The sequence below is a fragment of the Scyliorhinus canicula genome, chromosome 1 (genome assembly GCF_902713615.1).
Source record: "Scyliorhinus canicula chromosome 1, sScyCan1.1, whole genome shotgun sequence".
In the NCBI taxonomy this organism is placed as follows: Eukaryota; Metazoa; Chordata; class Chondrichthyes; order Carcharhiniformes; family Scyliorhinidae; genus Scyliorhinus; species Scyliorhinus canicula.
The window spans coordinates 20,979,232-21,005,749 of NC_052146.1; the positions used below are offsets into that span (position 1 = coordinate 20,979,232).

Here is a 26,518-nt window from a genome sequence, read left to right on the forward strand (position 1 = left end):
CACGAGGTGGAGGCATTCACTCTCCGGTGCACCTCACACCAGAACCCCTCCTCCATATCCTCTCCTAACTCATCTAACCACGTGTTTAGCTGCTCTATCTTCCTAATTCTAGCCTCACTGGCACGTGGCACAGGGAGTAATTCTGAGATTACAACCCTAGAGGTCCTGTCTTTTAACATCCTCCTCTATCCCACCTGAAACATCTAAATCCTGCAATGTGTAGCTGCCAATTCTGTCCTTCTCTCAACCAGGTCTCTGTAATGGCAACAACATCATAGTTCCAAGTACTAATCCAAGCTCCAAGTTCATCTGCCTTACCCGTAATACTTCTTGCATTAAAACATATGCACTTCAGGCCACCAGACCCGCTGTGTTCAGCAACATCTCCCTGACTGCTCTGCCTCAGCCATACTGGCCCTATTCCCTAGTTCTCCCTCAATGCTTTCACCTTCTGACCTATTGCTGCGGTGCCCACCCCCCTGCCATACTAGTTTAAACCCTCCCGTGTGACACTAGCAAACCTCGTGGACAGGATATTTATGCCTCTCCAGTTTAGATGCAACCTGTCCTTCTTATACAGGTCACACCTGCCTCAGAAGAACTCCCAGTGGTCCAGATAATGGAAACCCTCCCTCCTCCAGCAGCTGTTTAGCCACGTGTTTAGCTACTCTATCCTCCTATTTCTAGCCTCACTGGCACAGGGAGTATAGAGGTCCTACTTTTTAGCTTACTGCCCAACTCCCTGAACTCCTGCTGCAGGACCTCATCCCCCTTCCTGCCTATGTCGTTCGTACCAATATGAACCACAACCTCTGCCTGTTTGTCCTCTCCCTTCAAGACTCCCGCTATCCGTTCTGAGACATCCTGGACCCTGGCACCAGGGAGGCAATGTACCATCCTGGAGTCTCTTTCACAGAAGCGCCTATCTGTGCCCCTGACTATAGAATCCCCTATGACTATTGCTCTCCTGCGCTTTGACCCTCCCTGCTAAACATCAGAGCCAGCCGTGGTGCCACTGCTCTGGCTGCTGCTGTTTTCCTGATAGGCTATTCCCCCAAACCGTATCCAAAATGGTATACCTGTTCGAGAGTTGGTCAACCACAGAGGATTCCTGCACTGACTGCCTGCCCCTTCTGGTGGTCACCCATCTGCCTGCACCTTGGGTGTGACCACATCACTATAACTGCTATCTATGATGCTTTCCGCCAAACTGGGGGGTATGGAGTGAGGCGCTACGAAGGGTAAATGCGATCTCCTTGTGTGCAAGCATAAGCCTGATACAGTTCATGGTAGTACACAGGGTAAATGTGATGCGGGCAAGAGTGAGTGGGTTCTTCCAGGGAGTGACAGACAAGTGTGAGAAATGTGGGCGAGGACCAGCGAATCTTGTTCATGTGTTCTGGGGCTGCAAAACGTTGGGGAGATTTTGGTGATGTGACCATCAATTCACACGAGACAAAGAGTTGAAGTGAACAGTGGTTTTAATACACGAGATCTGTGCCTGCCTGCGACTGCACTGTACTGAGTGCCGCTTACAGGTTTATATACCACCCCCACAAGGGCATCAACATAATACAACACAATACAGTGGTGAATTGGAGTAGCAATACGTTCACCACATTCACCCCCTGTTAAAAAATTGAAGTCCAGCAGGGGTAAAGTGGGCTCACAGATCGAGTCTGTCCAGCGCTTTGATCGGTCTCTGTGCTCCGGCTTCGCTGCGGGCACAGGTGTTGGGCTCGTCATTGCGGGCACGGGCGTTGGGCTCATTGACTCCGGGAGCGTGTCGTCTGGAGCTTCATCACGGTAGGTCAGCGATGGGGGGGGGAGAGGGGGTGTAGGCCGTGTAGCGGCGGGGGCGGTGTTCGGTGTAGGGGGTAGGTGATGGTCGCAGGGGAACCGGCAGGTACCAGATCCTGGAGGGAGACTGTATCTTGTCGGCCATCGTGGTGCGCCCCGTAGGCACACTGAGGGTTGGCGTGTAGGAGCTGGACCCTCTTGACCAGGGGGTCGGACTTATGGCTCCTCACGTGCTTCCGGAGGAGGACAGGCCCCGGTGTTGTCAGCCAGGACGGAAGCGAGACCCTGGAGGTGGATTTCCTGCGGAAGTCAAATAGGCGGTCATGAGGGGTCTCGTTCGTGGCTGTGCAGAGGAGCGACCGAATGGAGTGGAGCGCGTCGGGGGGACCTCATGCCAGCGGGAAACTGGGAGACTTCTGGACCATAGGGCCAGAAGGACAGCCTACCATACCGTCAAGTTCTCCCTCTCCACCTGTCCATTTCCCCGGGGGTTGTAGTTGCTGGTCCAGCTCAAGGCGATGCCCTTACCGAGCAGGTACTGACACAGCTCATCGCTCATAAACGAAGAGCCCCAGTCACTGTGGACGAAAGTGGGGAAACTGAACAGGGTGAAGATGCTATGCAGGGCCTTAATGACAGTGGCCGCAGTCATGTTGGGGCATGGGATGGCAAAGGGGAAACGGGAGTACTCGTCAACGACGTTAAGAAAATACGCGTTGCGGTCAGTGGAGGGGAGGGGCCATTTGAAATCAACGCTGAGGCGCTCAAAGGGGCGGGATGCCTTCACCAGGTGGGCCTTGTCTGGCCGATAAAAGTGCGGCTTGCACTCTGCGCAGACTTGGCAGTCCCTGGTCATGGCCCTGACCCCCTCAGTGGAGTAGGGCAGGTCGCGGGCCTTGATGAAGTGGATAAGCCGGGTGACCCCCAGGTGACAGAGGTCATTGTGGATGGCCCGGAGTAGGGCATCTTGCGCGCTGGCGCATGTGCCGCGGGACAGGGCATCTGGGGGCTCATTGAGCTTCCCAGGACGATACACTATATCGTAATTATTGCTGGCGAGTTTGATTCTCCACATCAAGATTTTATCATTCTTGATCTTGCCCCGCTATGTGTTGTTGAACATGAAGGCTACCGACTGTTGGTCGGTGATGAGGGTGAACCTCCTACCGGCCAGGTAGTGCCTCCAATGCTGCACAGCTTCCACAATGGCTTGCGCTTCCTTTTCGACAGGAGTGTTGAATCTCGGAGACGTTGAGGGTACTGGAAAAGAAGGCCACGGGCCTGCCTGCCTAAGATTAGCGGCCAGTGCAACATCTGACGCGTCGCTCTCCACCTGGAAGGGGATGGACTCGTAGTGCATCGCAGCCTTGGTAATGTCTGCCTTGATGCGGCTGAAGGCCAGTCAGGCCTCAGCCGTCAGGGGGAAGATGGTGGCTTTGATAAGTGGGCGGGCTTTGTCCGCATAGTTGGGGACCCACTGGGCATAATATGAAAAGGCATCTTTTCAGGGCCTCGGGGCAGTGGGGAAGGGGCAGTTGCAGAAGGGGTTTTCCACGACATAGCCCAGGATGGCAGGTCGGGTTGTGCAGAAAACGCATTTCTCCTTGTTGTAGGTGAGATTGAGGGCTTGGGCGGTTTGGAGGAACTTCTGAAGGTTAGCGTCGTGGTCCTGCTGATCATGGCCGCAGATGGTGACATTATCCAAGTACTTGATGTGGCCCGCAGCCCGTACTGGTCAACAATTGGGTCCATTGTTCTTTGGAAGACCAAGACCCCGATGGTGATGCCGAAGGGGACCCTGAGGAAGTGGAAGAGGCGGCCGTCTGCCTCAAAGGCCGTGTAGTGGCGGTCTTCTGGGCGGATTGGAAGCTGGTGGTATGCGGACTTCAGATCTACCGTGGAGAAAACCCGGTAGTGTGCGATCTGATTCACCATGTCCGCTATACAGGGAATGGGGTACGCATCGAGTAGCATGTACCGATTTATGGTTTAGCTGTAGTCTACAACCATCCGGTTCTTTTCCCCGGTCCTGATGACCACCACTTGGGCTCTCCAGGGGCTATTACTGGCCTTGATGATCCCCTCCCTCAAGAGCCGCTGGACCTCCGACTTGATAAAAGTCCTGTCCTGGGCACTGTACCGCCTGCTCCTGTGGCGACGGGTTTACAGTCGGCGGTGAGGTTCATGAAGAGCGAGGGAGGGGCTACCTTAAGATTCGCAAGGCTACATACGGTGAGTGGGGGTAGGGGCCCGCCGAACTTCAGTGTCAGGCTCCTGAGGTTGCACTGCAAGTCCATTCCCAACAGGAGAGGAACGCAGAGATCGGGGAGGACATATAGTTTAAAATTGGCGTACTCGGCACCCTGTATCGCGAAGTTCGCGACACAGTACCCCCGGATTTGCACTGAATGTGATCCGGAAGCAATGGAGATTGTTTGGGATGCGGGGGAAACCTGGAAGGAACAGCGCCTTACCGTGTCCAGATGTATGAAGCTCTCCGTGCTGTGAGTCAAACAGACAGGGCGTTTTGTGCCCATTGACCCAGACGGTCATCATCGGGTTCTTGAGATGCTTGGGCCGTGACTGGTCGAGGGTGACAGCGCCGAGCTGCGGGTAGCCGGCATGGTCGGAGGTGGTGGGGTAGTCCCAAGATGGCGGCCCCCGTCGGTCGCATATGTCAGGTGGCGTTGAAGATGGTGGCCCCCATGAGTCGCACGTGTCGGGTAGGGTTAAAGATGGCAGCCTCCATGGGTAGCACGAGGCGGATGATGCATCAGAAGGGGGAGGTACCGGCAGGCACGCAGCCACCCTGCGGGGTCTGTGGGCCTGCGAGCATGTGAGTCGGGCCTGCAATTTAGGAGCTCTGGGTCGGGCCAAGCAGACTTTGGCAAAATGGCCGGGCAACGCTGCCGGAGGTGCTGATTCTGGCCACAGAAATAGCAGGGCGAACCCTAGGTTGGGCGGGCAGCCGCGCAGTGCAGGCCTGGGACATCCTCTGGTCGGGTGTCCACGAGGGAATTGCGTGGTCGGAGGGGAAAGCATTTAAGCTCTGGAAAGCTACTTCTAAGGAGGTGGATAGTTTTACCGTCTCTTCTAGGTCGAGGGCGCCCTTTTCGAGCAAGCGCTGTCTGACATAGTTGGACCGGACTCCAGCTACATAGGTGTCCCGGATGGCGAGTTCCATATGCTGGGAGGCCGTGACGTCCTTGTAATTGCAGTTTTGAGCGAGTGCCCTCAGGTCACGTAGGTATTCCTCCAGCGATTCCACAGGGCGTTGGCGACGAGTTGCCGCGCGAATACTTCGTTCACCGGCCTCACGTAATGTCTTTTCAGGATCGCGACCGCATCTGCGCACGTGGTCGCTTCCTCGATTAGTATGGAGATTCTGTGGCTCATCCGGGCGTGGAGGAGACTCAGCTTCTGTTCCGCGGTGACGGCGGGCAAGGAGGAGGTGGCGAGGTAGGCTCAAAGCAGCGGAGCCAGTGCGAAAAGATTCCTTTGGCTTTGGCTGCCTGTGGGTAGAGTTCCCGTCGGTCATGTTTGAGGGTGGCTTCCATTGCGATATCTTAGCGTATTAAATTGATGCGACCATCAATTCACACGAGATGAAGAGTAGAAGTGGTTTTAATACGCTAGATCTGTGCCTGCCTGCGACTGCTCTGTACAGAGTGCCACCTACAGGCTTACATAGCACCCCAAGAGGGCGGAGCCCACAAGGGCATCAACATAATACAACACAATACAGTGGTGAATTGTAGTAGCATACGTTCACCACATTTGGCGGGAGTGTTTATGGCACTAACAAGCATGGTGGATGTTTGGTGGCGATATTTGGGATATGGGAGAAGCCTGGGCTGATGGAGGGAGGAAGGATAATGTTGTGACCTTCGCCTCTCTGGTTAGCCAGTGAAGAATTCTGCTGGAGTGGCGGTCAGCAATGCCACCGGGGGTAGTTCCTGGCTGGGGGACTTGTATGACTTTCTTTGTTTGGAAAAGATTAAGTACGAATTAAGGGGTTCAGCAGAGGGCTTCAAGGCAAGGTAGGGGATGTTCATGGCAGTGTTTGAGGAGCTGCTCATCGTGTGTGTGTGTGTTTGGGGGGGGGGGGGGCGGCGGAGAAGGTGAAAAATTCATACAAACTGTATAGTTGGGTGTTCGGGAGTTTGTTCCCCGAATTGTTGTTTTGTAACCTACATTTATATACGTTTGGAATAAAATACATTTTTTTTGTAAAAATGCATCTCTCCCTCAGGGTTTCAATAAAGTGTCAAACAAGGCAGCCCTCTAATATTTACAAAAAGCGTTCAAATGTTTCAGTGAAAAAAAAATACAAAGAATCATCCAGACTCTAAACAGTTCGCTGCATTCTCCCTCTCCTGATGCCATCAGACGTCCTCAGATTGTCCAGCATTTTCTGTTTTTATTGGGCAAAGATTCTCTAAGTAGGGCAGCACGGTGGCGCAGTGGGTTAGCACTGCTGCCTCACGGCGCCGAGGTCCCAGGTTCGATCCCGGCTCTGGGTCACTGTCTGTGTGGAGTTTGCACATTCTCCCCTTGTCTGCGTGGGTTTCACCCCCACAATCCAAAGATGTGCAGGATAGGTGGATTGGCCACACTAAATTGTCCCTTAATTGGAAAAAATTAATTGCGTACTCTAAATTTATTTTAAAAAAAGATTCTCTGTAAGTTAACAACTACAGAAATCAAATGTTGGATGGACAGAATGTGGTGACCGCAACAACCCATAATTTGAAAACTTGTGCTCCAGTTGTGACTCAGGGTACATTTCAACCAAATGTATTTGAGGCTGACACAAGCCAAGACGATAAAGAGGAACAAACCAAAATGAAATTTAACTCCAGTTCCTGGTGCTGTTTTAAAAAAACAATTGATAAATACATTCAAGAGGAAGCTTTGCAAAATTTTTGGATGAGTCAACACATGTCAGGCATATCACTCTTGTACTCAAACAGGTTTTAAAAAAATGGAAAACCACCCAATATTTTACAAAGATTAGTAAACACGTTTATTGATTCACAGAATTGACATGATTTCCCCCCCCCCAAAGAAGTGAATAAAAAGGGAGGAGTCCCAAGGCAGATGTTCCCATTTTAAAATCTTCAGTGATAATCGACAAAATGCAGAGGCAGAAAAATAACAGTAATGTTAACATTGAAAGAAAACCATTTGCAAAGTTAATCAATGTTGCACATTTATAAACCCATTTCCACTTTCCACATACACAAATCAGTGTCAATGTAACAACAATGTACCAGTAACCATGCATTATAACTGTCCTTTCAATGGCATAAAATATCCTACAAATTGTGTTTTAATCTTTCGCAAAAGTCACAAGCCCATTGAAAAGTACCAACGGTTACAAGAGTATTTATTTGCATGGCCTCAAGGCCAGATCTTTAGAACTGATAAGTTGACTAAACATACGGCATAAAGTCACTGTCCAAAGAGCAACTGAGCTAAAGTTTAATCCCCATTCTGTAGTGAATTAGTTGACCACTCCAAGATAGCTTCAGAAGCATTAATATGGTTTGATTGCTCACAGGATAACGGAAGAGGTAAAGGAGCACATTCAGTAAATCCTACTGCAAAGCATAAAAGTGTATGGATGTTAGGTGAAAACAGGTTGCAAAAAAACTGCCATCAAAACAGACAGCAATAAATAAAGAATATGATCCTTCAGTTCCTTAGCAACATGCACAGTAATTAGCCCTACGTGAAACAAAATTGTGGTCTGAGCAAATACTAACCTCTTTTCAGGAACTTGGGAATGCTTACCTCCCCATAAAAACAAGAACTAAACTGTAAATGACTTATCCTCCATTTCAGGCCAACCAATCTACTGCTCCCTCATTTAAATACTTCTCCCTTTTCTCTAACCTTCTCTAATTTATGTAAATTCCTCACTTTTCTCCCCCTCATATCTAGAAGATTGTGCCTCTCAATCCCTCTTCCTCATTCCAAAATAAATCAGATTTTGTGACTCTGGAGCCTAATCCAAATAATGCATTTCCTCAATCCATTCCCCAATCTAAATTCAGTCAATGAACTTATCTTCATAACTCAAACTCAAGTCCTTCCCTTCTGTACAAAGCCAGTCAGATTCATAGTAACTTTTGATTCCATAGATTGCTTGAGCATGATGTATTTTCCGGACTCCAAACTAGAACAAAAAAAACTTAAAAGTTTATAAACAAGGTAACGAAAATTGTGTTTAGAAAAAAGGGTGAAAGATAGATTTATGTTTGTTGGGAATGAAAAAATACTCTTAACAAAAGAGTAGCATTTCAAAATACCAACATACTGACCAACCTTACCAGTAGCAAAGATCCAATTTCTCATGGATATTGTAAACTTCCATTGAATGCACCTGCTCCAGTTCTGCACAGACTTTTACAAAAAGCACTAGGTGGAGAAGTTACCCGGCAGAGTAATGCAGGTTAGTACAGCGACATTCCACTGAAATTAGAGCAGCAACATTTTTTAAAACTTATAGTACCACGACCCATGAGAAAACATCTGACTCAACAACATTTCCCTGAAAAAAAAAAGAGGGTAACAGAAGTAAAACCCACATACGACTGGTCTTTCAAAAAGACCATTATGGGATGCCGGAATATTGCAGCTACACTAATGACAGAAATTTCAAACTTTATTAAAAAATAAATAAACTTGGCAAGTGTGCAAAAAGTATTTTAAAAAATCCAGTTCATGTTATGTTTACGTTAACAATCAGTGCAAAATAAAATGATATGCTTCGCTGGAGTAGCAGTAAAACAGCGGACATTACAGAACATCTCTTTAAACTCGGGTATGACAAGAGATAATCAACACATGGGGCAAAGCAAGTTCAGATAGGGTGCACGACCCAAAACAGCATTCAGATCTGTAACTTTTTGTTCCTCCTATACCTTTCAGTCAGGTCAATTGTTTTGAAGATGTACGATCCAAACCCATGGGCTATTATAGTCACATCTTTAAACGGTGCATGCTGTACCAAAAAAAGATGTGTTTCTCTCAACAGTACTTGCAACAGGAATAAAGAAAGGTTCGGAGAAAGATTATCAGAAATAGGAGCAAGAGTCGGTCATTTGTCCCACTGAGCCTCCTATGCCATTCAATAAGATCATGGCTGATCCAATTTTGCCCCCCCGCTTTACACCCGTCTCCAATAACCCTGGATTCCCTGGTAGATTAAAAGTTTGTCCAGTGCAGCCTTGCATATATTCTTTGTCCCAGCCCCAAACGCTCTTTGTGGAAGTATTTTGAAACCGTGCACCCTAATTCTAGAATCCCCCTCGAGGGGAACAAGCTCTTAGCATCTACCCTGTCAAGCCCCTATGTTTCCGTAAGATCAACTCTCATTTTTCTAAACTCAAATGCGTACGAGTATAACCAATGTCAGACGTTCCTTGCAAGACAACCCATTCATCCCAGGAATCAACCTTCCCCGGGTTGCTTCCAAGGAACTGGGAACAGATTATTTCAAAATATTGTTACAACCAAACATACAACGATAGGTAAAATGCATTAGAAAACATGACAACTGACAAAAGAACAGAAACAAACAAGCAATAAAAAGTACGGCTTAAGTTACTTTTACATTTAAAACCCCGCTAAAAAAAGTCGACACATTAGAAATCTCAAACCTGTAATATTGCAGTTATGGGGAATAAACCTCTGCAAAGACCTGTTTCCGATCAGAATATTTTCTTGCACAAAAGTGTTGATCAATGAACAGGAGCAGTATTAAAAGAGTGCAAGGTACCCTTCAGATGGTGCAACATGTAAAACAGATCAGTTAAATATGTTGAGTATTGTGGATAATAGTTGAGAAGTTGTGAAAGATTAACATTTATAATTTTTATGGGAAAAAAAGGCATGCTGTCAAAGCTTTTGTCTTGCACTCATCAGAACTGACTCACAAGAATACCAAATCTCAAAGGGATCAGCAATTTATACTACATGAGAAGGTAGTGCTGACTGGTTGCCAAGTGGAGTCTGATTAGTGGAAATGTTGCCATGGAGAATGCACCAGAGAACAATTAGCTGCCAAGCTTTTGTTTAAATTAATAGAACATGCCCACTCATTGTGCCTTTTTCAACTAACCAAAAGCATAGGGGACAGCCTTTCCCTAGTTCATTCCCCATGGCAGTGCCTGACTAATCTGAGTCGACTTGCCTGGTTGGAATTTAAACAAAAGCTTGCCGGTCTTCTCCTGGTGCATTATCCATTGCAATGCCTCTAACCAATCAAATTCCACTTGCCAACCAATCAGCACCTTCTTCTCATGCAGTATAAATTGTTGTTCCTTTTGAAATTTGATATTCTTGCGATTCTGTCTTGATGAGTGGAAAACAAAAATCATCAGCAGCATGCTTCTTTTTTCAGCAATACAAGTTCTACCGAGTTATTTATAACTTCCTTTTAAAAATTAGAAGTTTCAATATTACTTAAACCAACTGTCACAACTTATCTCCTACACATCTTGAAAGATTAACTTAAAATGTATTTCTTAAATGCTCAGCAGGTTGGGCAGCATCTCTGAAGAGGCGGAAGTACGACAGTGACTATGATATTTTATGTTTTAGGTTTGAAAACCATTCCATAGGACTGGAGGAAGACCTGAAACACTGACTGATTTAATTCTGGTACTCCATTCAAGCATTTTCCACATTTGGCTACAGATTTCCAACAGCTGCATTTTTTTTGCTTTTAGAATCTTTTGAAAATCTGATCCAATTCTTGAGTTTATTTACCCAGACTGACAATCAGGGTGGAATTTACCAATCATGAACAAGATTTATCAATATTTAGTCAATTAGTTAAAAACACTGAGCTTTGACAAAGTCATCGGACTCGAAACGTTAGCTCTTTTCTCTCCCTCCAGATGCTGCCAGACCTGCTGAGATTTCCCAGCATTTTCTCTCTAGTTAAAAACACTGCTTTATCCTGAATCACATAACTTCAAAATTAAGATCAAAACAAAACTGAGGCAATTGCTCTGCCATGAAATCTCAAGCAAGGAATCCGTCAAAATGTAGTGTGTATTTACTTTACGGTAACAATGTTCAGTTTGTCTTCTTATCTTTTTCTCTCCAAAAGTGTTTTTTGGGGGCTGGAGTGGGATTGGTGGTTCTGAGTGTAGTGGTACAGCTGTAAATTATATAGTGCAATAGTCTAGACAATAATTTCATGCATCACTCAGATCAGCTAGCGTAATTTACTTAATTTCAAACAAAGCTGCACCCCGGCACATAAACAGAAATGCATTCCCACCAAGTGGAAAGAAGATAAATAATTGAAGATGGTTCATTGACCACATGGTAAGTGTGGGGTTCTTGCCCTCTTTTGAGCACAGGATGACTCCCAGACCTCAGATGCAGTTTTCTAGACAAGATGCTAAGTAGAGGTCAAGTGCTTTTTGCACAAGGGATGTGGCAAAAAAAAAAGAGCTATCCATTTCAGGTCAATAACCTGCCTCCTAGAGATCACTAAGGGCAGTGCTGAATGTTGCTCACCCAGCTATCCTTCTCAACCAGAAATTACAGCATCAGGTGCTGGAGCGGGTTACAATAAGAGCAGACAACAGTCTATTTCTAATCACAAACAAAGTATCCAACAGCTTATGGTAATAGTACAATATTCATTACATCTCAGTTCCAAGTGCGCATGACTATTTTGTAAACATTAAAAAGTAGTGTACACATATATCTTCCCTCCTAACCAAGTGTAATTCTTTTAAAGTTTAATTTCACAGGTCTTCTTGTAGGTTGCTTGAGCAGTAGCCACATTCACTGGTAACCAGATCTGTACATTCAGGTTCACAAACCACATCTTATGTAAGAGAGCAGCTCATTAAAAATGTTCCAATTTTTCACAGCGCAGCAAATAAAGATGTCAGATATCATATAGTAAAGTGATGTGCTGCACAAGTAGTCGATATGACAACAGATGACGGATGTTTTATCCATCTCAGTATTAAAATCAAAATGATCTATTCAGCGGCCATTCCAGAATGAATCTGTAAATCCTTCACCGCCGCCGGATGGGTTTGTACACGCAGATAATCATTAAAATCATGATAAGTAGCAGAATGCTCAAGACGCTGACACTCAGAGCTGCATGAGGAAAAAGAGTAAATTAGTCGCTCAAGTAATTTTTTAAAAGTCTGTTGAGTTTTGAGTTCATTAAGGCGAGAAATACTACTCCTCCAATCTGGTTTCATGAAACCTATTTACTGAAGCAAAAAAGTCATGCAAGAATATAAAAAAATAGAATCATAGAATTTACAGTGCAGAAGGAGGCCATTCAGCCCATCGAGTCTGCACCGGCTCTTGGAAAGAGCACCCTACCCAAGGTCAACAACTCCACCCTATCCCCATAACCCAGTAACCCCACCCAACACAAGGGCAATTTTGGACACTAAGGGCATTTTATCATGGCCAATCCACCTAACCTGCACATCTTTGGACTGTGGGAGGAAACCGGAGCACCCGGAGGAAACCCACGCACACATGGGGAGGATGTGCAGACTCCGCACAGACAGTGACCCAAGCCGGAATCGAACCTGGGACCCTGGAGCTGTTAAGCGATTGTGCTATCCACAATGCTACCGTGCTGCCTAGGATCAGGATTGTGTTCCATTATTTGTCGTCCTGATGTGGAGATGCCAGCGTTGGACGGGGGTGGGCACAGTAAGAAGTCTTACGACACCAGGTTAAAAGTACAACAGGTTTGTTTTGAATCACTACCTTTCGGAGCACTGCTCCTTCATCACCTGACTTTAACTTGGTGTTGTAAGACTTATTTGTTGTGACTGCGATCATGAGAAACACAACAATTCTGAATGACTCGCAAAATTAATAGGAAGCATAACAATGGTTAAAGATTTTCAAAATCCAGCTCTGGGATGAAACAGGAACTATCAGGAATTTGCCTCCAAAACAAAATGCTTCTTCATTCACAGTGCAGCCTTTGAAATGGCTCCATATCCAGCAGCCTCTCTCTGCTAACTACTGGGTGAAGAGTCATAAGAACATAAGAACTAGGAGCAGGAGTAGGCCATCTGGCCCCTCGAGCCTGCTCCGCCATTCAATGAGATCTTGGCTGATCTTTTGTGGACTCGGCTCCACTTTCCGGCCCGAGCACCATAATCCTTAATCCCTTTTTTCTTCAAAAAACTATCTATCTTTACCTTAAAAACATTTAATGAAGGAGCCTCAACTGCTTCACTGGGCAAGGAATTCCATAGATTCACAACCCTTTGGGTGAAGAAGTTCCACCTAAACTCAGTCCTAAATCTACTTCCCCTTATTTTGAGGCTATGCCCCCTAGTTCTGCTTTCACCCGCCAGTGGAAACAACCTGCCCGCATCTATCCTATCTATTCCCTTCATAATTTTAAATGTTTTGATAAGACCCCCCCTAATCCTTCTAAATTCCAACGAGTACAGTCCCAGTCTACTCAACCTCTCCTTGTAATCCAACCCCTTCAGCTCTGGGATTAACCTTGTGAATCTCCTCTGCACACCCTCCAGTGCCAGTAAGGAGACCAAAACTGAACACAATACTCCAGGTGTGGCCTCACTAACACCTTATACAATTGCAGCATAACCTCCCTAGTCTTAAACTCCATCCCTCTAGCAATGAAGGACAAAATTCCATTTGCCTTCTTAATCACCTGTTGCACCTGTAAACCAACTTTCTGTGATTCATGCACTAGCACACCCAGGTCTCTCTGCACAGCAGCATGCTTTAATATTTTACTGTTTAAATAATAATCCCGTTTGCTGTTATTCCGACCAAAATGGACAACCTCACATTTTTCAACATTGTATTTCACTTGCCAGACGCTAGCCCATTCACTTAACCTATCCAAATCCCTCTGCAGACTTCCAGTATCCTCTGCACTTATCGCTTTACCACTCATCTTAGTGTCATCTGCAAACTTGGACACATTGCCCTTGGTCCCCAACTCCAAATCATCTATGTCGATTGTGAACAATTGTGGGCCCAACACAGATCCCTGAGGGACACCACTAGCTACTGATTTCCAATCAGAGAAACACCCATTTATCCCCACTCTCTTTCTATTAATTAACCAACCCTCTATCCATGCTACTACTTTACCCTTAATGCCATGCAGTCCTATAGACTCAAACTCTCTTTCTGAGCTTATCCAGCATTTCTGTTTGAGATTTCCAGCATCTCCTGCAGTATTTTGCTTTAACCTTTGCAGTGTGGTTACTGTAGGCAATGCAGGAAACGCCATTCAGCCACAGAGCAGAGGCTGCCCTTCCCCTTTAATTACACTCTTAAAGGGTCAGTTCCTCGCCCGACACATTGGCGGCCGGCGGGGAAACTGGCCGCCGAGCTCCGGGATTACCCCGGCCCACCAGCAGACCCCGTTTGATCGGTGGGCGCTTCTTACCGAGGTTCTGGTGCAGCAGGACACTGAAGGGCCGGTCCCGAGAGGTTGGCGATTGCTTCTGGCTCAGGATGAGCGTGAATAAAGCAGCAAGGACACCGAGGAAGAAAGGACCCATCCTGCGCGGCAGCCGGGTCCTAGCGCCCGCTTGCGCGCGCACCACTGGTAGCGCACGTGATCGCGTCACGCGTACTGCGACGCAACGCAACGCGATGACATTATTCACACCCTGTCCTGGAAGGCAATGTGCCATTAATTGTAACAGAGGTCAGGGCAGGAGCATGGTGGGTTGCAAGTAATAAAGAAGGTGTAAGTAATAAAAAAGGTGGGTGTAAGTAACAACAGTGTAAGTAATAAAGAAGATTTAAATAATACAGAAGGTGTAAGTCATAAAGAAGGTGGGTGTAAGTAATAAAGAAGATGTAAGTAATAAAGAAACCGAAGACAAAATGCTGGAAAATCTCAGCAGGTCTGGCAGCATCTGTATAGAGAGAAAAGAGCTAACGTTTCGAGTCCAGATGACCCTTTGTCAAGGCTAAAAGACAGAAAGTGGGAAATGTTTATATTGTGGAGTGAGAATGAAAGATGAGTCATAACCACAGAAACCCAGGCAAACGGGGTGTTAATAGCCACAGGAACCAAGGGGAAAGAGTGTTAATGGCAATCCCCAGAGAGAACAAAAGGTGTGAAAGGCCAAACAGCAGAGAAACTAATATCAGAGGGTGAACTGTGACAGATGTAGATGTGGGAGAGGGGAAGGGGGAAGCAAAGGGGAGAAAGGGTGAGAATTTTTAAATTTCAGTCTGGATGCAAGTATCAGTCGAACACCAGATAACTTCAATGATTCTTTTATTTACCGCGGGGCTGCACAAGTGTAACTGAGTTACAGAAAGTGAAGGCAATTTTCTTTCAGTTACAGTTAATTATATACTTGTACAAAACCCCCCTTCATACAATTATTTCTTTATTTCATTAGTCACACAGTTAACTCATTAGTTGCATAGCATAGCAATCCTTATCTCAGAAGGAGTAACTAATCCCACAGCTGCGTTTCATTCCCACAGACACAGCCAGGATCGCGATAAGGCCATACCAAGCCGAACACAGAAGCAATTCATCTCACAAGGCACATACACATATTACACAAACCTTAACATTCCATTTCCCATCAAGCTCTGATTCTAACTTGACATTCCATTTCCCATCAAGCTCTGATTCGAACTTGAGCCAAACTCTCATTCCCCCTTTTATCATTTTATGATAACTTCTAATCCATAGCCACCTGCCTCAGTTTTTCCCATTCTATCTGCACTTCTATCATTTTCCTACGTTCCTCTGCATCTTCTTTCTCATCCATTAGGCTCACTTCATGTTGCTGTATTAACTGTTGGGGAATTACTGCTGCACTGACACTTTTACACAAGCATTTCATTAGGAAGCTAAGCATGATTATTACAAGTATTACAAAGTCCAGGACCACTAATCCATGCACCAGGTAAGACCCCCATGATCCACCCAGATACGTGTTTACATGTAATTCCCATTTCTGCCTTTCTTTTACGTTACGCCTTGTCCTTTGAAGGGTTGATGTTTAATCCCTTTCACTTTCTTGCCTACAAGGGTTGTTCTTCACTAACACATCTTTCCCTTATACTTTCGTCCTGGCGGTACAGTTTTATGCCTGTTTTTGCAATTATAATCCCAGCTACATCCAATCCGATGGCAGGGCAATCTTCCTTCAGTTCTTCCATCAAGGAGCAGGGTTTGGTGCGGTCGTCGCATGTAGGCCGAACATCCGTCCACCGGGGTCACATTCCAGGATCCTCCTTCCTCAGGGTCGTTGTTGATGCAGCGTAAAGTGTCATCCCGACACAGGTGATGGACTCGTTTTCCGCTGCCTCCACAGGTTCTTTGCTTGGCCTCCCCATTTGCCTCCAAGAGTCCCAGCAGGACTACGGTGATAAGTAGGTACTTCATCCTACAGGCTGGGTGGAACTGTAACCTAGGGCTTGGAAACAAAAGAGGTTACTTCTCATTTCACTTCAAGGCCTTGCAATGATGGATGTGGATCCAGGCATTTTTCCCCAGTCCTTTCCTAATCCAATTACGAATCAGGACATACTCTCCCGGATTAATAGTGACAGAAAGGAGGTATTTTCTCATAAGCAGCTCGCACCCGTGAATGGAGGCCTTTCAACACCTTAGTTAATAGTTGGCCATTTCAGTAGTCATGTGGTGGAATAAGACGTCCTTGGGGTTTTCTTGATCCCAGGGAGTTCGAAAGGGTCTGCCGTATAGAATTTTGGCGGGATTCAGTCGTGTCTTTCCGGCCGGGGTTGCACGTATCTGGAAGAGGGCAATAGGCAATAATTTGAGCCAAGTGGCTCCAGTCTCTAGTCTCTGCCTGTAGTTTTGCCAGTTTCGTTTTTAATGTCTGATTAGTTCTTTCTACCATTCCCGCTGCCTGGGGTCGGTACACGCAATGTAATTGTTTTATTCCCAGCTGAGTACAAAATTCCTTATTGATCTGTCCCACAAAATGAAGTCCGTTATCAGAGCTTAATCGATGTGGAATCCCAAATCTAGGAACAATTTCTCGCATCAAAACTTTTACTGCCGTGGAAGCTTTGTTATCTACAGTAGGGTAAGCTTCTATCCACTTACTAAATACATCAACAATAACCAATACATGTTTATAACATGGGCATATTTCCAACTCAATGTAATCCATGTGGAGTGTCTCAAAGGGACCTTCCGATAACAGGGTTTCACCCATTTCACAGGGTATTTCTTTTCCAGGGTTATATCGCTGACATACCAGGCAACGACTGCTAATGTTTTGTGCTATTTCCTGCAGTCTTGGATGCCACCAAGTCTTCAGCAATATATCACCCGTAGCTCGTGCACCACAATGAGTTGCAAAGTGAACACATTCGGTGACCCAGGCTGCCAAGGCGTCGGACATACAAGTTTGTCCTGCCGGAGTGACCCACAACTTAGTCACGTGATCATAATGACACCCCAATTCTTCCCACAACTCTTTCATACTTTTAGGAGCGTCCTCCTGCAACTTAACGAGTAGCCAAGCATTAAAATAAGCTATATCCTTGGTCCAGTCTCTGACTGCTGGGATGCATATCCCATCAATAAAATTATGCAAAGCCCCATAGTTCATATAGCTACGTGTATCCTGTGTACGTTGTGAAGTCAATAATGTTCAAGTGCCTTGAAGTACTTGTAGTTCTGAGATCTCAAGTGCCATCACAAGTCTCACGAGCTTTCGGAGCGCAGCTCCTTTCTCAGGTGATTCACCTGAGGAAGGAGCTGCGCTCCGAAAGCTCGTGTTTGAAACAAACCTGTTGGACTTTAACCTGGTGTTGTAAGACTTCTTATTCCAAACCTTTCATATCCATTTTCCTAGTTATGTTGCATTTGCCTGGTTAATTAGCCAGTTTACAATAACTCAACTGTCTCAAATTCCTGAAGCTACTGCAAATATCGTGGCATTTATAGTTACTTGTAAAGTTCTGCACTATACGTTCTATGTTCTAACACCAAAGATCCATTCTGCATGGGACAGAATGGGTTAACTAATCTGAATATATCTGAAAATTCAAAACTTAAGATTTGTAAGTTCCAATTAAAATACATCTTCAGCTGTTTTGACTTTTTATTACTTTATCAGAATTACAAAGCCAGACCTCAGAATGTGGACAGGCAAACCTGTTGGATTGCTGCCAAGTTCCTGTTATCAGGTGTCTGAGAATGATGTGTCTTTTGGAATATAGATTTGCTTTCAATCAGAGTTGTGTGATTTTCCTTTTTTTAAATAACAGCTTCACACATTGTCTGAAGTTTTAATTTCCAAGCTAATTTTAAACATTTATTTTAAAATATCAAACACAATATGTTATTGAATCTCTTGACTGAACCAATTTTGCGCTGTATCGTGGTTCTTTCCCAGACGTCATGTTGTCACCACCCTACTTTTGTTTAAATTAGAAACATGATCATGGACATATTTTATTACCCATCTGTCCTTTACACTTAATTCTGCAATCTCATAATTAAAACATCTGCGTTGTGAGACAGGTTAGTTTTACCTCACTGATGATTACAAAGTATTTGTGTCAGGGAAGTTTTAACCCTGAACTAATGAAACACCGGCTTGATCATATATCATATGCATTGCAACTTGTCATATGTATTTCAACTATCCTAACTTCCACTGAACACCATAAAACTAATATTTTCTTATTCTTACATACATGATTTTGCACACTGATTAAAATTCCTTGTGTATCAAAATTACCCCGGAAATGTCAATGATAGCCTTTGAAAAGAAAAAATTGTTAACTGTACTCAAACTATGATCTTTAAATCACAATGTCAGACGACATACCACAATAAGTTAGTGAAGGATTTTAGACTGTGTCAGTTGAGGGATTTTGAAACCATCAATTCAAGGTTACCAGCTGCTCTTGCGATTACTGGGACTCAGTAGAAATTCAAGTTAAAACTTGTCAGGTGCAAATAAAAATTGTTTTATTTGTCTTCTATTGATTACAACTTGAAAGTCATTTAAAAGGCAATGTGTAGACAATTTGAAGCCTTCAAAGAATCACAGGAATTATCTTCTTAGACAGACAGCTTGAAACATAACTTTTAAAAGTCAAAGTCTGAAGTCAAAATCTGAAAATGAAATATGAATACAGAGACAGTGAATAGTTCAGATCAAAGTATAGATGCCTAAAACTCTTTCTCTTTCTAACCCTCTCTCTCTCTAACCTAACCTAACCTAACTCTCTCTCTCTAAAATGGCAGCAAAATCGTCTATGGTTATACTATTTCATATCTGTCTTAAGCGATCTGATCACATCCCAATATAATCCTAATTGGTTTGGGTTAGACTCAAACACATTTGATTTGATGGCAAGCTATCCATCTTCAATATATAACATTACTTCTAATTGTTGCCTGGCTGCTTACTTTTGCATGTTAAAGAATGCGATATTGTGCTTAATCAAAGCCAGCAAAAACTGGTCTTATGCTGACCTGACTACTGTAACAATGGAGGCCTCATGCTATCTCATCATGCCATGCTAGACATGACTCCAAAAATATGATTCAAACTGTCTATTTCAATCTAGTAAAGTAAATTATGCTGCTTTTGTAAAATTGTTGTTTTGAGAATGTTGGAATCAAATATATATTTGATTCGTGTTCTAACTGTCCATTTATTAAAAACAAGGCAACATAGTCTAAAATGTTTCAGCTTGTATAAGTCATGGGATGTATTTCACCCTTATCTCAAACGGCGTGAGAACAGTAGAACCTTCACTCCTGCCACCTCGTTGCCATGGATTCAGCCCTTGTCCTTGGAGAAATGTAATGAAAAGTGTTTGTCTTACCAGACTTCTGTGTTACTTTAAAACTATGACAATGAGTTTGCAAAATATGTGTTTTCTTTAATTTTAAAACTGGGAATTAATATTTACGCTTAAACAGGTATTTTACTTTTTTTTAACCTATATTAGGTGTATTAGAAATACCTGGCTTCTACAGTTAGGTAAAAATCCTTCTGGAGCCTATTCTAAAATTCCAGATTATAAACCCACGGTTACTTTCTCAGAAGATAAATCGTAGCAGAGAAATATTAACATTCACAGACCAAGCATACACATTCTCACAGGTCGCAAATATCAGAGTAAAGAGACAGAAATTTCACAATAGCTCAATTAAAATACTGAACAAAATCTTCCATTCTCCTTTGAAAACTTTATCTGTGTTATTCCATTTAAGTCAATTTCCACTGATTACTTTTATAGGCATTAGCTATTCTTACAGACGTATATTTCTTTGTGCAGATGACCTGCTTGCTGAAATGGTTAATTTTTTTGTACAGAATCGAAAGTGGTGGAGAACTTGGCATGATGCCATTTTTATCTGTTACATGACATCAAACTTTATTTATTCTTTCCTTCAATGTTACTCAAATTTATTTCTTGTTCTTTAAACTGAATTCAATTTTCAATGTTCGCTATTTAACCAGTTTTTGAAAGAGATAGTACTGGATGTTTAATTTTTTTAAATTTCAAATTAATTGAATTACTGCCGAATTTATCTGGACGGCTTGAAACAATCTGAAGTTATTCTCGACAAGAATCTATTGTTAAGTTTCTAACCTTAATCTTGTATTGACTTTACTCCCCATTTTTCGTTTTGGGAGGGGGATTTGTCATCCTCAGATATTTCTGAACAAAAGCTGATTGAGCGTTTCGGGCCCCTTTCTGACCTTTTGGACTTTATTTGATTTTTTTCCTTTCTTTCCCTCTGGACATGTCTAAACTTTTAGTTGGTTTAAAATGTCCATTCCAGGGAACCTATTTCTTTCCCTTCTCCTTGAGACATTTCAGGACAGTCCTTAGCCGTAATTGTTGGCAGTTTTCTGTGATGTCTTTGCCATTTTGCACAATCTGTACTGCCGCTATCTTTACTTGCTTTATTGCTATGCTCAAAGGAGTCAGAGCTCAATTCCTTTAAACTAGCCTGTTTTCCAAATGGCGTGAAGGCTTAATTTCAGTCATTTGTTCTTTTAATTGGTGAACTAAGATGATTCCTGCTTTATTAGTCTCATCTCACTTCTGTGTATCTCACCATTTTTCTCTGTTCCACAGGGATCACACCCATCTTTGATCATTGTTTCTTTACCAGAGTATTTTGTTCTTCAAAAACCCCCCAAAAAATGTTAAACTGACTCTTTTACTCACTTGGCCTTGATACAAGATTCGTTGGATGTTACCTCACCGTCCGTCCGCCTTGCCGAGTGACTCTAATTTTTGGCGGCCAAAGGTTTGACTGCTCGCCTTGTCCACCGGCTCGAGCGGCATCCGGCTCAGCAACATCCTGCCAGACTACACCAAATGTTAGGGGTGAAAATATTCACACGAAGGCCTGAGTATCAGTAAAAAAAGCAGTTTATTATGTCAGAATTCTGGGAGACAAGATCTGGGGACTCCGCAGCCCCTGACAGCACCTTATCCCACTTAAGCTTAAATTCACATGGATTAATATACAGATTCAAGGTGGATAGCCTAATGACTTGGTTCTTTTCTCATATGCGCATTCCTTTTTCAAGACCTCGGCTATTTTAACTATTCCTCCCTCCGTCAATTCTATTCCCAATTTTAATGCATTAGTTCCCCCCAGTGGCCATTTCCTTTCTCCTAAATTTTTATGCAATTCCCCCGATAATTGTCTCAACTTCTTAGAGTGCTCCGGATATTGTTCACACAGCGTTTGCAATGCACTGCCATTTTAAAAAGTTGTATCTAAAGTATTACCCATTGTACCCTTTGTCTGATGTCAGATGGTCCTTCCGATTACAATTTAATAGTGATCCTATATCACTAATCCAATTTTGAATTTATTACAGGGTTATCCTGCCCTGTTTTTCAATTGATTAAGGAGATTACGTGTATGGTGGTTTATGCCAGGGTCCGCAGCGCTTTTGCCCTGTTTTATGTGTTGGTAAGCAGAGTTATCCGCATCTGCAGGGGATTATAATTTAAGTCACGGAGTAATCGCGCTCCGTACAAGTTAATTTACAGCTTGAAGGTGACACCATAAAGATTCTATGTCACCCGCCTTACAAAGTTAACAGGAACCTTTTATCGCGAAGGTTTTAGGTAATAACAAGGATCATGTTGGCATCGATATCTCTTTACCTCTTTTAACTATTTCTTAGGGACTCCAACCCTTGTTCTTTAGAGAACTCTAACCTCAGGGACTCTAACCCAAGCTCTTTAGAGGACTCAAACCTCAGGGACTCGAACCCAAGCTTTTAGAGGACTTGTACCTCATGGACTCGAACCCAAGCTCTTTAGAGGACTCAAACCTCAGGGACTCGAACCCAAGCTTTTAGAGGACTTGAACCTCAGGGACTCGAACCCAAGCTTTTAGAGGACTCGAACCTCATGGACTCGAACCCAAGCTTTTAGAGGACTTGAACCTCAGGGACTCGAACCCAAGCTTTTAGAGGACTCGAACCTCAGGGACTCGAACCCAAGCTTTTAGAGGACTTGTACCTCAGGGACTCGAACCCAAGCTTTTAGAGGACTCGAACCTCAGGGACTCGAACCCAAGCTTTTAGAGGACTTGTACCTCAGGGACTCGAACCCAAGCTTTTAGAGGACTTGAACCTCAGGGACTCGAACCCAAGCTTTTAGAGGACTTGAACCTCAGGGACTCGAACCCAAGCTTTTCCTTTCTGGGGTTCGCCGGACTGCAACAGCAGGCAGTACGACAGGCTCGCGACCGGGACAGCGAAGGGGAAAAACCAAAGTGGTAAAAATACTCACATTTGGGGGCCCTATTTCCCCTATGCGTCCGGAGACGATCTGTCGCTTACACCATCTGCTTCTGTCGACGCACCAGAGATCCCCGTACGGGCCACCAAATGAGAATTTTAAAATTTCAGTCCGGATGCAAGTATCAGTCGAACACCAGATAACTTCAATGATTCTTTTATTTACCGCGGGGCTGCACAAGTGTAACTGAGTTACAGCAAGTGAAGGCAATTTTCTTTCAGTTACAGTTAATTATATACTTGTACAAAACCCCTCCTTCATACAATTATTTCTTTCTTTCATTAGTCACACAGTCAACTCATTAGTTGCATAGCATAGCAATTCTTATCTCGGAAGGAGTAACTCATCCCACAGCTGCGTTTCGTTCCCACAGGCACAGCTAGGATCGCGATAAGGCCATACCAAGCCGAACACAGAAGCAATTCATCTCACAAGGCACATACACATATTACACAAACCTTGACATTCCATTTCCCATCAAGCTCTGATTCTAACTTGAGCCAAACTCTCAAGAGTAAGGAAAGGTGGATAAGATGGGGGGGAGTAGATATACATAAAGAAAGACAATAAAGAAAGAAATGGTAAAAGACAGTTAAAATGAAATGGGATGAAAACAAATGGGTCGAGGTGGGGTAGAGCTAATCATCTGAAGTTGTTGAATTCAATGTTGAGACCAGAAGGCTGTAGCGTGCCGAACCGGAAGATGAGATGTTCCTCCAGTTTGCGTTGAGCTTCACTGGAACATTGCAGCAGGCCAAGGACAGACATGTGAGCATGGGAGCAGGGACTTTTGTTAAAATGGCAAGCAATGGGAAGGTCAGGGTCCTGAATGCGCACAGACAGAAGGTGCTCAGCAAAGTGACCACCCAGTCTGCATTTGGTCTCTGCGATATAGAGGAGACCAAATTGGGAGCAGCAAATGCAATAGACCAAATTGAAAAAGGTGCAAGTGAAACACTGCCTAACCTGGAATGAATGTTTTGGGCCTGGGATGTTAAGCATGGAAGAGGTAAAGGGGCAGGTGTTACACCTTCTGCGATTGCATGGGAAGGTGCCATGGGTCATGGGAGAGGTACTGGGTATGGTGGAGTAGTGGACTAGATTATCTCACAGGGAATGGTCTCTGCGGAATGCTGACAGAGGGAGTGAAGGGAAGATATACTTGGTGGTGGCATCACGCTGGAGTTGGCAAAAAAGGCAGAGCATTCGGAGGCTGGTGGGGTGAAATGCGAGAGCAAGGGGGACTCTATCCTTGTTCTGGGAGGGAGGGGAGGGGGCGAGGGTAGTGGCGTGGGAGATAGACCGCACACTGTTGAGGGCCCTGTCAGCAACTGGAGGTGGGAAATCACGGTTGAGGAAGAAGGAACACATTTTCGAAGCACCATTTTGGAAACTGCCATCATCGGAACAAATGCAACAGAGTCGAAGGAGCTGAGAGAAAGGGATGGAGTCCTTACAGGGTGCAGGGCGTGAAGAGCAGTAATCCAGATAGCAGTGGGTTGTAGTGGATATTAGTAGATAATCTATTGCTGAAAATGGAGACAAAAAGATCAAGGAAGGGAAGTGTCTGAGATGGGCAAGACGAAAGTGATGGAGGGGTGGAAACTGGAAGCAAAGTTGATGAATTTTTCCAGGTCCGGACAAGAGCGTGAAGCTGCACCAAAATAATCATCAATGTACCGGTAAAGGAGTTGTGGGAGGGGACACGGTAATAAAGAAGGTAGGTATAAGTAATAAATTAAGCTGGTGTAGGTAATAAAGAGATGGGTGTAAGTAATAAAGAAGGTGGGTGTATAATGTTCCTGTACCTGCCTCCCCGAACAGGCGCCGGAATGTGGCGACTAGGGGCTTTTCACAGTAACTTCATTTAAAGCCTATTTGTGCCAATAAGCAATTTTCATTTCATTTCATGTGAGAATACCTTTAAGAAATGGATGTTTAAGCAATATACCTTTAAGATATGGAGCTGATCATATTACTGAAGTGATCTCAGAAGGTTGGGGGGGGGGGGGGGGGGGGGGGACTGAGCTCACTTCTCCTTTTTGAGTTTCAGTTTGAGAACGCAGCTGGGAGTGTCTTTTTTTTTGCTGTGAGCTGCCGGAAGAAACACAGAGCTGGTCTGTTGATTTCTGCAATTCAAAGACTATAAATATATTGAATGTAACCTAATGTGCTCCTATTTTTGAAGGTTTGAAGTATTTTGGATGTTTAAAGGAACAGTTTGAAGGATTATTTAGTGTTGTAGTCTGTTGGGGTTATCTTTGAAGTAATGGGTGTTAAGAACATAAGATCTAGGAACAGGAGTAGGCCATCTGGCCCCTCGAGCCCACTCCGCCATTCAATGAGATCATGGCTGATCTTTTGTGGACTCAGCTCCACTTTCCGGCCCAAACGCCATAACCCTTAATCCCTTTATTCTTTAAAAACCTATCTATCTTTACCTTAAAAACATTTAATGAAGGAGCCTCAACTGCTTCACGGGGCAAGGAATTCCATAGATTCACAACCCTTTGGGTGAAGAAGTTCCTCCTAATCTCAGTCCTAAATCTACTTCCCCTTATTTTGAGGCTATGTCCCCTAGTTCTGCTTTCACCCGCCAGTGGAAACAAACTGCCCGCATCTATACTATCTATTCCCTTCATAATTTTAAATGTTTCTATAAGATCCCCCCATCTTTCTAAATTCCAACGAGTACAGTCCCAGTCTACTCAACCTCTCCTCATAATCCAACCCCTTCAGCTCTGGGATTAACCTAGTGAATCTCCTCTGCACACCCTCCAGTGCAAGTATGTCCTTTCTCAAGTAAGGAGACCAAAACTGAACACAGTACTCCAGGTGTGGACTCACTAACACCTTATACAATTGCAACATAACCTCCCTAGTCTTAAACTCCATCCCTCTAGCAATGAAGGACAAAATTCCATTTGCCTTCTTAATCACCTGTTGCACCTGTAAACCAACTTTCTGTGACTGATGCACTAGCACCCCCAGGTCTCTCTGCACAGCGGCATGCTTTAATATTTTATTGTCTAAATAATAATCCCGTTTGCTGTTATTTCTACCAAAATGGATAACCTCACATTTGTCAACATTGTATTCCATCTGCCAGACCCTAGCCCATTCACTTAACCTATCCAAACCCCTCTGCAGACTTCCAGTATCCTCTGCACTTTTCGCTTTACCACTCATCTTAGTGTCATCTGCAAACTTGGACACATTGCCCTTGGTCCCCAACTCCAAATCATCTATGTAAATTGTGAACAATTGTGGGCCCAACACGGATCCCTGAGGGACACCACTAGCTACTGATTGCCAACCAGAGAAACACCCATTAATCCCCACTCTTTGCTTTCTATTAATTAACCAATCCTCTATCCATGCTACTACTTTACCCTTAATGCCATGCATCTTTATCTTATGCAGCAACCTTTTGTGTGGCACCTTGTCAAAGGCTTTCTGGAAATCCAGATATACCACATCCATCGGCTCCCCATTATCTACTGCACTGGTAATGTCCTCAGAAAATTCCACTAAATTAGTTAGGCACAACCTGCCCTTTATGAACCCATGCTGCATCTGCCCAATGAGACAATTGCGATCCAGATGCCTCGCTATTTCTTCCTTGATGATAGATTCCAGCATCTTCCCTACTACCGAAGTTAAGCTCACTGGCCTATAATTTCCTGCTCTCTGCCTAACTCCAATTTAAACAGCGGTGTCACGTTTGCTAATTTCCAATCCACCGGGACCACCCCAGAGTCTAGTGAATTTTGGTAAATCATCATTAGTGCATCTGCAATTTCCCTAGCCATCTCTTTTAGCACTCTGGGATGCATTCCATCAGGGCCAGGAGACTTGTCTACCTTTAGCCGCATTAGCTTGCCCATCACTACCTCCTTAG

The 26,518-nt window shown here is 44.3% G+C and overlaps 1 protein-coding gene and 1 long non-coding RNA gene across 2 annotated transcripts in view; one reads left to right on the top strand and one right to left on the bottom strand.

Moving 5' to 3' along the window:
* The window catches only part of ankrd13a (ankyrin repeat domain 13A), a 71,999-nt gene extending 60,469 nt beyond the window's left edge, over positions 1 to 11,530 (top strand). The window contains exon 15 of the mRNA XM_038818490.1: positions 10,411 to 11,530. Coding sequence (XP_038674418.1) covers positions 10,411 to 10,456 — 46 coding nt within the window. The 3' untranslated portion in view covers positions 10,457 to 11,530. The remainder of the gene's footprint in view (positions 1 to 10,410) is intronic.
* On the bottom strand, positions 6,803 to 14,425 carry LOC119977524. Its single transcript, XR_005463212.1, has 2 exons — positions 14,252 to 14,425; positions 6,803 to 11,940 (listed from the first exon to the last, which is right to left on the bottom strand). It is a non-coding gene; the product is annotated as an uncharacterized LOC119977524 (long non-coding RNA).
* Between the last annotated feature and the right edge of the window lie 12,093 nt (positions 14,426 to 26,518).